The sequence below is a fragment of the Pteropus alecto genome, unplaced genomic scaffold (assembly GCF_000325575.1).
Source record: "Pteropus alecto unplaced genomic scaffold, ASM32557v1 scaffold185, whole genome shotgun sequence".
Classification (NCBI taxonomy): domain Eukaryota; kingdom Metazoa; phylum Chordata; class Mammalia; order Chiroptera; family Pteropodidae; genus Pteropus; species Pteropus alecto.
Window position 1 is genome coordinate 7,950,978 of NW_006438088.1, and position 15,301 is coordinate 7,966,278.

Genomic DNA, 15,301 nt, shown 5'->3' on the forward strand with positions numbered 1-15,301 from the left:
TGTCCTGGGGTCGTGGGGCCGGGCCCCGGGTGTTGCATGCGGGGCGGGGCGCCCGTGAGCCGGCGGCGAAGATGGAAGGCTTAACGCTCAGCGATGCGGAGCAGAAATACTACTCGGATCTCTTCTCCTACTGCGACATCGAGAGCACCAAGAAGGTGGCGGCCAACGGGCGGGTGTTGGAGCTGTTCCGGGCCGCGCAGCTGCCCAACGACGTGGTCCTGCAGGTAACGCCGCCGTCCTCGCCTCCGGTCGCGTCCGAGGGTCTGCTGGCCACTGGGAGGTCTTTCCCCGGCCGCTCGGGCCTCCAGCTGCCCGCCTCCGGGGGGCGGGAAGTGGGCACCGTTTCCAGAAGGGCAGGTTCCCCCCGGCTCCACCGCCCTCGACCGGGGCCGCAGGTGCCCGGGCCGCCGTCCTTTGCGCCGCGGACGAGGGGGAGGGGGTCCCTCTTAGAGGACAAAAGTCGTGCAAAGATACAGTGGGGGCTGGGGTCTGGGTTTTTGTTTTTTGTTTTTTTAAATCTCTGAAGAGCCTAAGTTCTGTATCTCTCGGCTACCCCTCAGAATCTGTGATTTTCAACATTAAGAGAGCAACTTCAGGATCTTGGATTGTTAACATGTCTCTGAATCCTCTTCCTGGTATATACATAACTCTTTGGATCCTGCGAAGTCGTAAAGTTATCAGTATGCAAAGTGACAATTAACCAAGAGTCGCGATGAAGTGGGTTTTACAAATATAGGAACCAAAGCAGTTTTTTTTTAAGGAAGCTAAATTCTTAGGGCGATTAAAAAAGTTGAATTTCTAGTTAGTAGTTCGCAAGATCTGAAAAGAATTCGTAATTTATATAGAACGTGCGGCTGATGTAAACACAACAGTTTTTCGATTGGCATTCAATAACATTTGGTGAAACGTGTGGATTTGGGTTAGGAGATAAGTTTGGGCAGCTGGAAATCAGACATGTATATTTGTCTCAATCTGTAGCACTAGAGGAGCAAGCATAGTGAGTTTTAAGCTTTCTTTATCACATCTGTTTTTAAAATGGGCTTCCTAGAAGGTCTTATCCAATGTATGTCGTGGGCATTAATATCACTGTTTAATGATGCTAGTAATAGTCTGTCTAAATAGCATATCAAAACAGGTTTTAAGCTTTCATCATTATGATGATTGAAACAGTTTCCAAATCGCCAAAACTTAAAGCCAAATGCATAGTTATGATGTGCTACAGAAAGCACTGAATCTGGTGTTTTGGGGCCTGGGCCTTAGACCCCACTCTGTTAACTAACACTATGACTTTGGGCCAGGCACTTTCACTCTTCAAGCATAAATGTGCTCATCTATAGAATGAGTCAAGTTCTAACAAAAATTATGTGAAGCATAAAAATATTCACACAGGCCTCTATTTTAGAAGTTACTTGTGCAGTAACTATGACTAAGTTGAATGAGTTCTGTCTTTTTGCATACTCTTGTATGTTTTATATTGCTTTTTAAAAATCTTGGGAGGAAAGTTGGGTGTCTCACATACCAACAGCTAAGAGTCTCCAATTAATGCTGCTGAGCAGGGACAAGGATTTTAGACTTTGCTGGTCACTTACACTCTGTGTTGCATATTGTTTTTACAATCCTTAGCTCAGGGGCCTACAAAACAGGGCCTGGAGTTGCTGACCCTGCTAAAGAATGGTGGTGGCAGTGTGGGGTACTATACTTTCCTTAAATGGCTTTGGTCTGGTCAGAACACGGTCTTTCTGTACAGATAACAAAACATACCTTCAAGTCATTTAGGAACTAAACTTAAGGAGAAGCCTCCCATGTTTCATTTTGGTTTATGTCTTTTGGGGAGAGGGGCTCAAATAAACTGACTTTCATTTTTTAAGGTGTGCAAAGACTTTAGGACTTTAAATGTATTATTTAGAGTAGACAAATTAACATTAATTAACCTTCGCTTAAAAAATGTTCAGTCCAAGTTATTTCCATGTTTTGCTCAATTAACATTCAAAAATAAATTTATCTTTTTTTTATAAAGGCAGAGCTTAAATAGCATAAATATTCAGAATTCAGCTACAAGTTGGAAGCTGTAGGAACTCCCTGAAGCAGAACTCTTACAGTTATATAGTTTAAATAGCATTCTGGGTAACTTGAAAGCAATTTTCTTAAAAATTGGCCTAACATATAAAATGTGAAACAGAAGAGAAGTGTGGACTTAATTTGTTGAAGGGAGTTTGCGATTGTCTGAAAACATGGCCTTTTCTTGCTTTCTAAGTGGGAATCCTTTGAGGAAACTCATGTAATGTTGAGTTATCTACTTAGCACTGGTCTAGGTATTACAGGGCATAGAAAGAGGAGTAAGAAGCTCTCAGGGACCTTGTAAACTACAGGAATATAGTTGTGTAACATAAAACAGAATGTGAATGCTATAGGAGAGATATGAAGGAGATGATCAGGAAAGTCTTCTTGAATTAATTCAGATGAACTTTAAAATTGTGTGAAGGGATGAAGTAGGATGAAGAGGACTTCCAGGCAGAGAAAAAACATGACCAAAGGTGGAAAGTGTAGTTTTTTCAAGGACCAGCAGATGGTCAGGTTTTACTGAAAGTAGAGTATGTTTTCGAGATAACAACATGGAGTTAGAGACCATATTAGGAAAGACTCTAAAGAACAGGTGGGAGATTTCATATTTCAGTAGACAATTGGAGACCCATTGATAGTTTTTGACTTATGAATGAGGAAGAGAGTAGAGGCTGTGGTCTGGAATGGATGCCAGGTAATGGGCACCCAAACTAGGTTGACAGGAGTAGAATAGAAGAGAGGCAGGACGAATGGGTCTGTGTTATTGAAGGGCTGCTGGGTACCCACTCTATGAGGTGCTTTGTGGGATAATGTTCCATTGAGGCCAGATTATCAAGGCTGGATGGAGAGCTTTGAACTAATTATGATGATAACAGGGAGTTGTAGATATAAGAAAAATGACTCATAAAAGTTGTGCTTCAGGAAGCCTTTACGAGATGGGTGGGAACACGAGTTAGAGGGAAGAAACTGGAGACGAATTTGAGGACTGATTCTCTAAGTGGATTTTTGAAGTGGTGAGGAACTTCTGCAGTGATACTCAGATGAGGGAAGAGGCAATGAGGAGGGCGATTATGTTGTCCCCTAGGGGGCATTTGGTATTGTCTGAAGACATTTTTGTTTGTCATAACTGGGGAGAGGGAGCAGTTCTGATTTCTGGTGGATAAAGGTGAGAGATGCTGCTAAACATTCCACAATGCACAAGACAACCCCCACAACAGGAACTATTTAGCCCAAAATGTCAGTAGTGTGGAGATTGAGAAATCCTAACCTGAACTCTGGTGGTGGCAGAGAGACAGAAAATGAGACCAGAGATACAGTAGAGATTATGAAAGTAGACTTGATGGGCCTTGATGGGTCACCTGGTAATATTTAGATGAGAGAAGAATAGGACAAGGATTGTTCTCTGTTGGACCCTACTCACAATTTAAAAAGGGGCGGGAAGAAGACCTGATTTTTAAAGAGATAATGATGTGTTTGATTTCAGGCATTTTGAGATAGCAATGCAAATGTCCAGGAGTTAGTTGGAAACAGGTGGAGATTTGTCTGTCCTGAACAGTGAGGTTCAGGTGTTTGGGGTCTCCTCACCTAAGACAGCTTCTCACACAGTGGGTGTGCATATACACATCAGGGTTTTGATTGATGTAGTTTTCGGCATTTGTTAATAAAAGTCATGAGAAGGCTGAGAATGAGTATAGAGAACAAAAAAGGCTGGGAATGAGTATAGAGAACAAAAAACAGGGTTCAGCACTGAAGGAGGAAGGAGCTGGCATTTATTGAGTGCCTATTATGTTCCTTTTATTGGGCAAATAATTTTCGTGCAAGAATTCATTTGATCCTTGCAACAACTCTGTGAAGTAGATATCGTTATTGTTTATTAACTAGGAACTTGATAGGCAGAGAAATAACTTGTTAGAGTCTCTCTTACCATTATTCCTTGCCACCTCTCAGCTCTTCCTTTCACAGTTCATGTGATTGTTTTGCCCATAGTTCTTATGAAGAGTCGATATTTAAATTATTTGATTTTGAGTTAAATATGGATTTTCTCCTTCACATAGTAAGTACTTTAATGTGTGATAATGTCTTGAAATAGCCACTTAAGAGAAATAGGAAGATTCTTGTAGTTGGTATCCTGGGCACATAGACACACGATTTTACATTATCACAACTGTCAAACATCTTAAGGGATGGTCATTACACTTCTTTTGGAATAGAGTAAAATCTGTTCTGAGTTTAAGCTTTGTTTTTGGAGACAGTACGTCAGTAGACAAAGCGAATAGCTAAAGCTTTATAGAATTATGCTCCACACCAGAAAGGAGCAGGACTGGGGGGAGAAAAATCTGGCTCTTAGGATTTAATCGTGAGGAATTTTGCTGTCTGCTGAGCAAGAAAATATTCAGTGACTTAAAAATCACTTTTTCCAGAAGTAGTTTATTTTTTAAAGATTAGGGAAGATATGCTATTTATCAGACTAATAAATATGTTTTCTTAGTTTTTACTTAAAACCTCTATTTTGGGAAATGTTTTAAAACTTCATGTAGACTTTGAATGCATAATTTCATAAAAGGTTCTAGTACTAACTGTTCTTTTATTGAGGGTTATCAGCAATGTACCCTATTAATGAGATTGAAAATCTTTTGTATCGTTTGTGTTGAGCAATATCTTGGTAGAAAATTTGAATAACACATTAATTTAAAGGGGGGAAAGTGACAATGAAACATAAATCATTTTCTTTCTCTTAAAATTTGTTCAATTATAACAACTATTCTCTAGTGATAGGATTAAAATAGAGAAATAGCTTCATTTATGCTTTGAAAGTTTTAAACTTAATACAAATAAATTTCAGGTTTATTATTCTGGAGTAGTGATTTTTTGCATTTGTAATTTCTGAACCACTAACATAATTATAAGAAGCTACAAAAATAATCTTGCCTTAATAAGGCACTTTTCTATACACAGTTGAAAAGCACAGTTTATGAAAAAAGTCACACTTAATGGCTTTCTGTAGTGTCATATTTACTTTAAAAATTTTTCTTTCCTATATCATACTGTGCTAATCTATCTTTCCTTTTTTTTCTTTTAAACAAAACAAAAACAAAAAAAGAAAACATCGTCCCACAGTTTGAGAGTCTTAGTATTTTGGGAATTCACGCTAAGCATTTTGATGGAACTGTAAAAGAGCGTAAGTGGTTGGTATAACGAGCACTAAATACGGGAGGCAAGTTCAGTCCTGCCTTTCTTTAGCTAGCTTTGTGACCTTGAAAAGATCACTTAACGTTTAGGTGTCCTTAGCATATGAAGTGATTGGATTGGGTTTTTCAGACCAGAGTGTCATAGTACAGGGATGGCTACTCTGTCCAAACACAGTCTTAAGAAAAGTAGCACACGGACTTGAAATTGGTTGCTTCCTTACTTTGACACTGGAATTGATTTCTTTTACATTCTTTGGGAGATCTGAAGAGGAGATCTCAGCCTAGAATGCTGAATGGACTATACAAGAGGGAACTTATAAAACACGTTTAAAGTCCATTTTGCTTCTTTAAGGTAGATATCTGGCCAGTGAGAATTTGAAATGGGTGATAAGACTTGGCATTTCTGATGTTTTCCCTGATGTATTTCATTTTCTGTAGTCTTTCCTATGATAGATGTATCTTCACTCATGTTTTCTCTCCTTTACCTCTGTGTAAGGAATTTATGTCTGATGGGTTGCATGCATATAGGCATAACATAAAAAAGGATGTAATAGGTTTGGCTCAGAAATATTTTTAAAGTTTAATGCCATATATCACATTTCATTGGGATTTGATAAACTATAGGATTAGACTTTAAAAAAATGTACATCTCTTCTCCATTCGATTTCAAGAGTTGACTATATATTGAATTTGAGTCTGTCTTGTTAAATGGTGGAGCCAGAATTTATTAGATCGTGTATCTCCTCCTAACCTCTTTTGGGTTGTGGATTCCTTTGAGGTTCTGACACACGTATTGGACATCTGCTTAGAAGACATAGTTATACAAAATTTTGCATATAATTTGAGGTTGCGAGCCTTTCTTCAATCTAGTCAAGCTCATCCGTGGACCTCTACATTAAGAAAATTTTAAGGGAGAGCAGGCATACCTGTGAAATGCTGAATGAACATGTCTTTTTTAAATCAGTTTTGTATATTTTCAATAAATACTTCTTCATGGTTACTATTTATATTGAGGGTGTATATGTAGTGGTGAAAAATCAGAAATCTTCCCTGCCTTCAGGAATTATAACTTGTGCTAATGTAAAAAAAGGAAAAGAACTGTGTGCGGTTAATAGAGAATTGTGAGAGACTTATGAGGACCTACTTAGGCGTAATGGAAGGCCTATCTGAGGAGATACGGACAAAGGATAAGAGAGAGAGAATGAGATATTTTACAGAGAGGGTGCAGCGGGTGAAGGGCCTGACGCTGTGAAGAGCTTAATGTTTTTGAGGAAATGAAAAGGTGGAGTATGTGCAAGAGGGGAGAATGAAAGAGACCACATATTGTAGTGCTTTGTACACAACGTGTAAGGAGTTTTGATTTTAAAATACTAAAAGTTTTTGTTCAGGGGGCAGCATCATCTGAACTATATATTTTAAAGATTATCCTGCCCTATAGAGAAGAGAATACTGGGGCAAGTGGAAATAGATTGGCTAGTATATATACAGTAGTTAAGGTAGGAGACAGTGGCTTACATTAATGAGGGCAGTGGGATGGAGAGGAGTGGACATATTTAAGATATTTTTAGGTGGTAGAAATAGGAGGACATGATAATGAGTTGGATATGAACATATGGGAGAGGCAGGAACTTAAGGATATTGCTGGAAGTTGCCATTATTGGATGGTTGGGAGGGAATGTGTTTTTTGAGAGTTTTTTTTTGTTTTGGTTGGTGGAGGGATAATGGTGAATTCAGGGGTTTCTTTTTGTCAGTCTTGAATTCTGAGAAGCCTGTGAGATTGTCAAGTAGCCATCTACCAGAGAGGATCAATGACTCTGAAGGAACTCAGAGATATTTGGCTTGGAGATATCAATTTGAAGATTATCAGTGTATTAGTGATATTTAAAACCATGAAAATAGGTGAAATCTCTGAGGAAGAGATTATAGAGAGTAAAGAAGAATTGGCTAGAAGTAGAAGCCTGAGGAATGCTGCACATTTCTAAGTTGAAGGAAGAAGGCTAAGAGGGACAGCCAGAGTGGTTATAGGGAAATTGGAATGTATATTAGATCATGTCATGGATGCCTGGTAATGCAACTATTTCAAGAAAAAGATAGTTAACTCTGTTGAGTTTGGCTGAGAGATTGAAAAGATGTGGGCAGAAATATGGCCACTGGATTTGGCAACCTAGAGGTCATCAGTAACTTTGGTGAGCCACTTTCATGGACTGGTAGTGATGGAAGCCAGATTTAAGTGACTTGGTGGATACCTGCTGGCCGAGGACTAGAAATAGGGTAAATAGATAGCCTTTAAAGAAGTTTGCCTGTTAGAGGAAACAATATAGGTGAGAAGCTAGAGGTGTATGAAGGTATAAAGGAAGTCTTTGTTTTTTAAGTATAAGAAATAACTGCAGCATGATTTTAGTTGTTAGGATTCAAAAGGGAAGGAAGACAGATGAGAAGTCCTTGAGAAAACAAGGTCAGGATCATGACTGCACAGAGAGAGTTCTTTGATAGGAAATAGATCACCCTCAATTTTAAAAGGAGGGAAGAAGGAAGAACATAAATATAGAATCAAGTAGGTATATAAATTTGATGGAGGGAAATTAGGATATTCTAGTCTAATGGCATCTACTTTTTCTACAAACTGAGGCAAGATTAATTAGTAGTGAGTAACAATCTGAACGTGAAAGTAAGAAATCTATTCACAGTGGCATCTAAAGGAATAAAATATTTAGGAAAAAATTAACAAAAGAAGTACCAAGATGTTTATACTACAAAATATTGAGAAAAATTAAGGAAGAGTTAAACAAATGGAGAGACAGTCCGTATTAGATTGGAAGATTGAATGCTGTTAAAATGGCAGTTCTTCCCAACTTGATCTGTAGATTCAACAAAATCCCTGTCAATATCCCAGTACACTTTTTTTTTGTAAAAATTGTCAAGCTGATCCTAAAATTTATAAGGAAATGCTAAGGACCTAGAATAGCCAAAAAATTTTTGAAAGCAAACAAAATAGGAGACTTACCCTACCTAATTTTAAAACAACTGTAGTCTAAAATTAAGAGCATATGGTTGGCATAAACATGTAGATTAATGGAACAGAATTGCAGATACAGAAGTGAACCCTTGTATGTATGATCACTCGTACAAGGACAGTTCAACAGGGAAGGATAGTCTTTTCAACAGACGGTGCTGGGACAATTAGATATCTTTCTGTATGTTTTAAAAAATGGACTTAGATATATTGTATAAATGTCATCCTATACACAAAAAATTATCTCAAAGTAGATACAGACTTAATTATAAAATCTGAAATATAAAAATTCTAGGTGATAACATAAGGAAAATCTTTGTGACCTATGTTAGGCAGAATTCTTAAATATGACAGAAAAGCATGAATTGTAAAAGAAAAAACTGATAAATTGGATTTCCTTAAAATTTTTTTTAAAGTTTTACACTTCCAAGGATATTTAAGAAAGTAAAAAGATAAGCTGCAGACAGGCAGAAAATATTTGCATATTAAAACTATGGTAAAAGTCTTTAGACTATATAAAGAAATCTTAACTCAATTATAAAAATAATTACTTAAAATATGGACAAAAGACTTTAATAGATATTTTACCAAAAGAATGAATGGCCAGTAAGCATATGAAAAGATGTTCAACATCATTCATCATTAAGGAGGTGAAAATTAAACTACAGTGATGTGCTATCAAACACTCATCTCAGTGGCTGTAATTAAAAAGACTGACAAGGTAATAGTATTGGTATTGTGGAGAAACTAGAATCCTTATACGTTGCTCTTGGAAATGTAAATGGTATGGGCATTTTGAAAAACAGTTTGGCTATTAAAAAGTTAAATATATGCTTACCATATGAACCAGCAATTCCACTCGTGGAAAGCTACCCAAGAGAAATGAAAACATATGCATATGAAGTATGAATGTCTGTTAGCAGCATTATTCACCATAGTCAGAAATTGAAAAACAGTCCAAATATCCATCAAATGGTGAATGGATAAGTATGGTATATCCACAGAATGGAATACTGTTTTGTAACAAGTAGGAACAATTACTGATAAATGCTACAATAAAGATGAATGTCAAAAACATAAGTAACAGAAGCCAGACACAAAAGAGTATGTACAGATTGTATGGTTGTTCTCATGATGAGTTTCTTTTCTATATTGAGATATTTGCAAACTAACTCATTTTTTTCTAGTCCTTTGGTTTTCTTCATAATTTTTATCTCAGATTAAATTTTGTCTAAATAATCTGAATCATCAAGAAACATCTCTATAAGATTGTATTGTGTATTGTCTTTCATGGAATTAGAAAGGTATTTGAAACAATAATTTAAAAACTATAAAAAACTACCACTCATGTTTTATTTTGTTGCAATTTGACATCCTACTTCTTCCTTGAACTATTCCCTAATCATCTTAACCAGATAACCCTTCTGTAATCTTCCCACACTGTTCCGCATGTTTGCACTTATATACAACTGTACTTTTAGACATATGTGTATATTTTCCTTGATAGATGGCAAGCAACTTGAAGTCAAGCGTTAGCTTATCTTTCTTTGTTTATCTCATGTTACTCTGTTCATGATAGGCACCCCAAACATCGGACTGGTTGATTGGTACTTTAGGGCTTCACTTCTCATCAGTACATTGATGAGTCCTAGCCTAACCTCTTCATTTTTATACCACTTATAAAATTCAAAATGCCAATGAATGAGCCTTTTTGAACAATGATGGAACCTCTGAGACCAGATCTTCCTGTTAGACTGTTAATATAGTGGCTAATACTTTTGAAGTTGTTGAGTTAACTGTAGTAAGATACAGTGAGCATTCATTTTAATAACTTTTAAAAAAGATTTTTATTAAAGTATAACTTAACATACAATATTGTATTAGTTTCAGTGTAGATCATAGTTATTCTTCATTTGTATACCTAAAGAATTGATCACCATGATAAGTCCAGCAACCATCTGACACCTTGCAGTGCTATCACAATAATATTGACTATATTCCCTGTGCTGCACACCACATCCCTATGACTTATTGGAAGTTTGAACTTCTTATTCCCCTTCACCTTTCCCCGCCTTTTTTCTTTTGCTTACTGGAAGTTTGAACTTCTTATTCCCTTTCACCTTTCCCTGCCTTTTTGCTTTTTCAGTTACAATTGACATTCAATATTATGTTAGTTTCAGGTGTACAGCATAGCAGTTAGACATTTATAAAATTTACACAGTGATCCCCCTGACTAGCGTAGTTGGCACTATACATAGTTATTGCCACATTTTTGACTATATTCTCTGTGCTATACTTTACATCCCCATGACTATTTTGTAATTACCAATTTGTGCATCGTAATCCTTTCACCTTTTCCACCTCACTTCCTGGCAAACCCCCTCCTGTATAGCAACCATCAGCTTGTTCCCTGTACCTATGAGTCTGTTTCTATTTTGCTTGTTTGTTCTGTTCTTTAGATTCCACATTTAAGTGAGACCTCTGACTTATTTCACTTAGGATAATACCTTTGAGGTCCATTCATGTTGTTGCAAATGGTAAGATTTCATTTTTTTTTTTATGGTCGAGTAATATTCCATTGTATTCATGTACCACAATTTCTTTAGCCAGTCATCTATTGATAGGCACTTAGGTTGCCTATCCATATTTTGGCTATCGCAAATAATGCTGCAATGAACATAGGGGTGCGTATATCTTTTTGAATTAATATTGGATTTCTTTGGAATAAATACCCAGAAGTGGAATTGCTGAGTCATATGGTAGTTCTATTTTTAATTTTTTTGAGGAACCACCATGCTGTTTTCCATAGTGACTGCACCAATTTACAATCCCACCACCATGCACAAAGCTTCCCTTTTCTCTATTTCCTCACCAACACTTGTTTGTTAATTTTTGTTTAGTGTACTGTACCTCAAGGCTGTTCTCTTAATTTTTTAAAGATATCATAGTTCACTTTAGTAGCGAACATGAGTTTTTCTGCCCTTCAGAAGTATAATTTCCAATTCTTGCACTTGAAAGGGAACAAGTAGTGATGGACAAGTAATTTAAATAAAGAAATGAGTCAGCAGTTTCTAATTTAATTTAGTTGACTCTTCTGGAGAGAAAACATACCATTCTCTTAAAATCCATGGCAATAGGGAAAGCATATCAAATATGAATAGTCATTCCTACCTGGCCTTAAGTTATCTACCAACTCACTCCCACATCTCACAGTCTTGTTTCTGATTTTTCTTGTAACATGCACTTTGTGTTCCAACCCAGCAAATCTGCTTTCTGTTCCTCACAGTTACTTGCTCTTTATCAGTTTCTTTTCATCATGTTACTTTCTTCATCTGCAATACCCTTTCCCAAATTGCAGGCTTCCATCCTCCCCTTTTTCAAAATGTTACTTCGTTTCTGTAGGCTTTGGGAATCTAATTTGAACAACTTCACCCTCCCTCGGAGATTTTCATTTGCCCATCCTTTTGTATGTATTTTGCTTTTTGTTCATTTATGTTGTTGCTTAACTGCTTTTCCAGTATATTTACATCCCAAGAATATTGTAAGCAAACTGAATAAAATTCAGGTTTGTTTTATTACCTCATAGTGCCTAGAGGAGCAAAAGCACATAGTAGATGTTTTAGAAAATATAGCCAACTTTTTAGGGCAAGCCACTTGCTCAGCCCTCGATTGCTCTGCATTCACAGAAGTGATTGGAATGATGAATTAAAGCAATTCTGGGCTCCTCACCCAGGGAAGTAAAAAGTGAGGATGGCAAAACTTGCAACCTTGGATGTTCCACTGCTAGCACTAAGGGTACTCTGTCCCCACCCCAATCAACATTCTGGGCATGGAAAGAGAAGGAGGAGGCAAGAACAGGAACAAATAGCTCAGAATTCTCTGAGCTCTGACTTTGCTGCTTTGTTGACCGACTTTGTCAGTTTTCCCTCCTCCTCTTTCAGAACCTTCTTTCCCCCAACTGTAGAAATAAATTATGGTAGAATCTGGATATCTTGGCAGAATGTATTCTTTTATAAAATGTAATAAAGCACAACTTCTGTCGAGTTCCGGTGTACCTGGCTGAAAGTGGAAGATCACAAATCCATGTAGAGATGAAGGTGCTGGGCACATTAACGTGCTATGTCACACAGGGCTAACACATTCCCTAGAACAGGTCATTAAGTATTGTGCCACGTCAAAATTACAGATTATACTACTTGTCATGGTCCATAAAACTCTCCAGGAATAGTAAAAACTGCAGATGTGAAACTTTTGAAATGTAAGGACCTGCTATATTCTGTCCCTGCCTTAGAAAAGCTAAAGATTTAATAATCAGGGGGAGTGGAGCTTATGGTTAGATTTTCTATTACTACCCGCAGTTTTGAACCCCTCAAGATAGAAATCTTTTTACTTCCCTAATCTCATTAACACGGATTCCTCCTAAGACTTGATTCTGGAGTGAATCCAAACTTAGTATTTCTTACTTGCACTAACAAATGGCAAAAACAGAATTGTCATAGTTACTAATTGTATTGTATCGTGGTTATTTTCTGCAGTGTTCCTTTTTGCTTTCTATGTTATTCATTTGACCCTGCACACCCATTTGCTCTCCTTCTAGTTCTCTTCTTTTTACTGCCAAATAACAAATGACCCATACATATTTCTTCTCTACTGCCTATACCCTGCCTACTCCTTAAGCACCAGTAATCTAACTTTTTTACTCCCCTACCTCGCTTTTTAAAGATATTGTTAAAGTTCACTTTTATCCTAGTCAGCATATCCAGTAACCTTTTCTTAGGTTTTTGTTTTACTACCTTCCTTGCAATTGACACTGAATTACTTCCTGCTGGATATTATCTCTTTTTGTTCACCATGATAGTAAATTATTATGTTATTATATATCTTTAGCATCTGTCTTCTCACTGTCTCTTTCTCTTGTTTATAGTCAGCTTTAATTTCTCCTTTCTTTTTATCCAGCCTACAGAGTCCTTCAGATTTCATTTTTTGTGAAAAGTCTCAGCTAATCATCCTTTTCTGTCCTTTGAATTACTCATCCAAGCTCTGACCACCTTGTTGCTAAACTACTGCAGTACCCTCTTAAATCTTAGCTAGCTTTTCTGTAATTGCTAAAGAACTGGTAAGCAAATTTCTAAAACTTGATGCGACACTCCAGAAATGCTCAGTAAAGATTAATTTGGCATTTAGAACCCTTACCATCGAGCTTTGTCCAGTTTACTGCCTAGTCATCACTACAATCTCTGCTTTGACTTGCTCCCATCCACCCTCCCCCCCCCATTTATGCCTATCTTGTTTTCCCTTACCAGAAACCATCCCATTTTTTTAGAGTCCAGATCAGGCTCCCTGCCCCCCCCCCCCAAAAAAAAACTTTTAACCCATAGTAGCCTCTGTTTAATTCCTAGGCAGTAATTATTTAGCACTTATTATGGGCCAGGCATTGAGCAGTTTGACATATGTTTAAATTTAAATTTAGGAATAGGTATTATTTCTGTTCTATAGATGAGAAACCTGGGGCTCCAGAGGCTACATGCTTGACACAAGCAGAGATTCAAATCCAGCTCCATCTGATAACAAAACTAGTGTTCAGTCAAGACACTAACCATTTTGATGTGTAAGATTATAGCCTGATATCATGGCCTGTCTTTTTCTGTTGTATATTATGTTTACAACTAGGTTAGAAGTTCCTTGAGAACAGAGGATGTGTGTTAGAACTTTGCGTGTCTACCAGGGCCCACTATATACTTTGAACAATGTGAATTCGTAAGAGGAGAACATTTTGAGGGGGCATTCCTTCTAGTGCTAATTATAATAACCATTCTGGCTCCTTTTTGTATTTGAGCATTCTTGAAAATGTGAGATTGATTTTCACAGTCAGAAAGATTGCAGACATGGCTACATACTTGAATTAAGGGGGAAAGGCAGTAGAGCAGCCTTATGATTTGTTTCCCAAAGTGTGGAATATGTACTCAACAAGATGTGAAAGCACATAGAGAGCTTATTCCCTTTTCTGTTATTTTTCAAATCTGATTAAGGAGGAAGTTTCAGATTGGTACTTGTAAGTTTTTAACAGCTTTCCAGCACATTACTCTTTTAATAAAGAACCAGGTAGGCCTTGATATAACCATGAGCAGATTTTGCGGACCATGGCATTTGGCTGAAATTAAATAAGTTTCGTTTTTATTGAATTTATTATTTTTATCTTCTGTTTATTTCAGGTGATACTTATTTTCCATTAATATCATGATACAAGTTCCATTTAAAATGAATTTAACTTTTAAAAAGTCTTGATCTAAAGAAGAATTATCAGGAATGTAGTAGCACAAGTGGCCCATGGACATGGCAGAATTTGTAAGGTGTGTGCAACTGTCTGAAGTTTGGGAAACACTGGCATAATGGAAAAAGCCAGGCTTTGGAGTTTCACTGGGCTCATACTTTGGCTGCCCTGCTGATTTCTAGTCTGTGACTTTGAGCAAGAACTTTCTCTTTGCCTCCCTATTTTGATTTGTAAAATGAATAAAATGCTTACTTTTGAGGGTTGTTTGAGGATTGTCTTATATATATATAAGTACTAATGCACCATTTGATAAATGGTAGCTTTTTCATTATCAATTTGGTTTTATTTCCATATTTAGTCAACTAAAAATCTTTCATAGAATTTTAAGGATTCAGTTTAATGCTTAAACTGTCTTACCCTTGAGCAAGTACTTAACTGCTCTGGGCCTTAGTTTCTTTGGGCATTAGTATTTTCATCTGCATTTTGGGAATAATATAGCACCGGCCTCATGTGATTGTTTTGAGGACTAAACTAATTCATAAAATGCCTGTAATAGTGCCTAGTACTGTATTAGTGGATTACCGCTATGTAGCTGTTACTCTTATTATTTCCACAGAAAGAAAGTAGCATTTTGGAAGATCCTAAGGCTTTTTTCTTTGTTCTTATTCTGAGTTGGGGATGGAGGGTGTTTTGTGATATTTGTATAGGTTAATTAAACACCTAATGAGTGTAAAGCATCGATGTACTGAGATCATGATAAATCAGCAA

General features: G+C 37.0%; 1 protein-coding gene across 6 annotated transcripts in view; it reads left to right on the forward strand.

Annotated features, from left to right (window-relative positions):
- Positions 1-6: 6 nt before the first annotated feature.
- Positions 7-15,301, forward strand: part of REPS1 (RALBP1 associated Eps domain containing 1) — a 71,678-nt gene continuing 56,383 nt past the window's right edge. For all 6 annotated transcript variants that reach the window (XM_006915367.3, XM_006915368.3, XM_025049281.1 and 3 more), the window contains exon 1: positions 7-224. In XM_006915367.3, the coding sequence (XP_006915429.1) occupies positions 72-224 (153 nt within the window). In that variant the 5' untranslated portion in view covers positions 7-71. The remainder of the gene's footprint in view (positions 225-15,301) is intronic.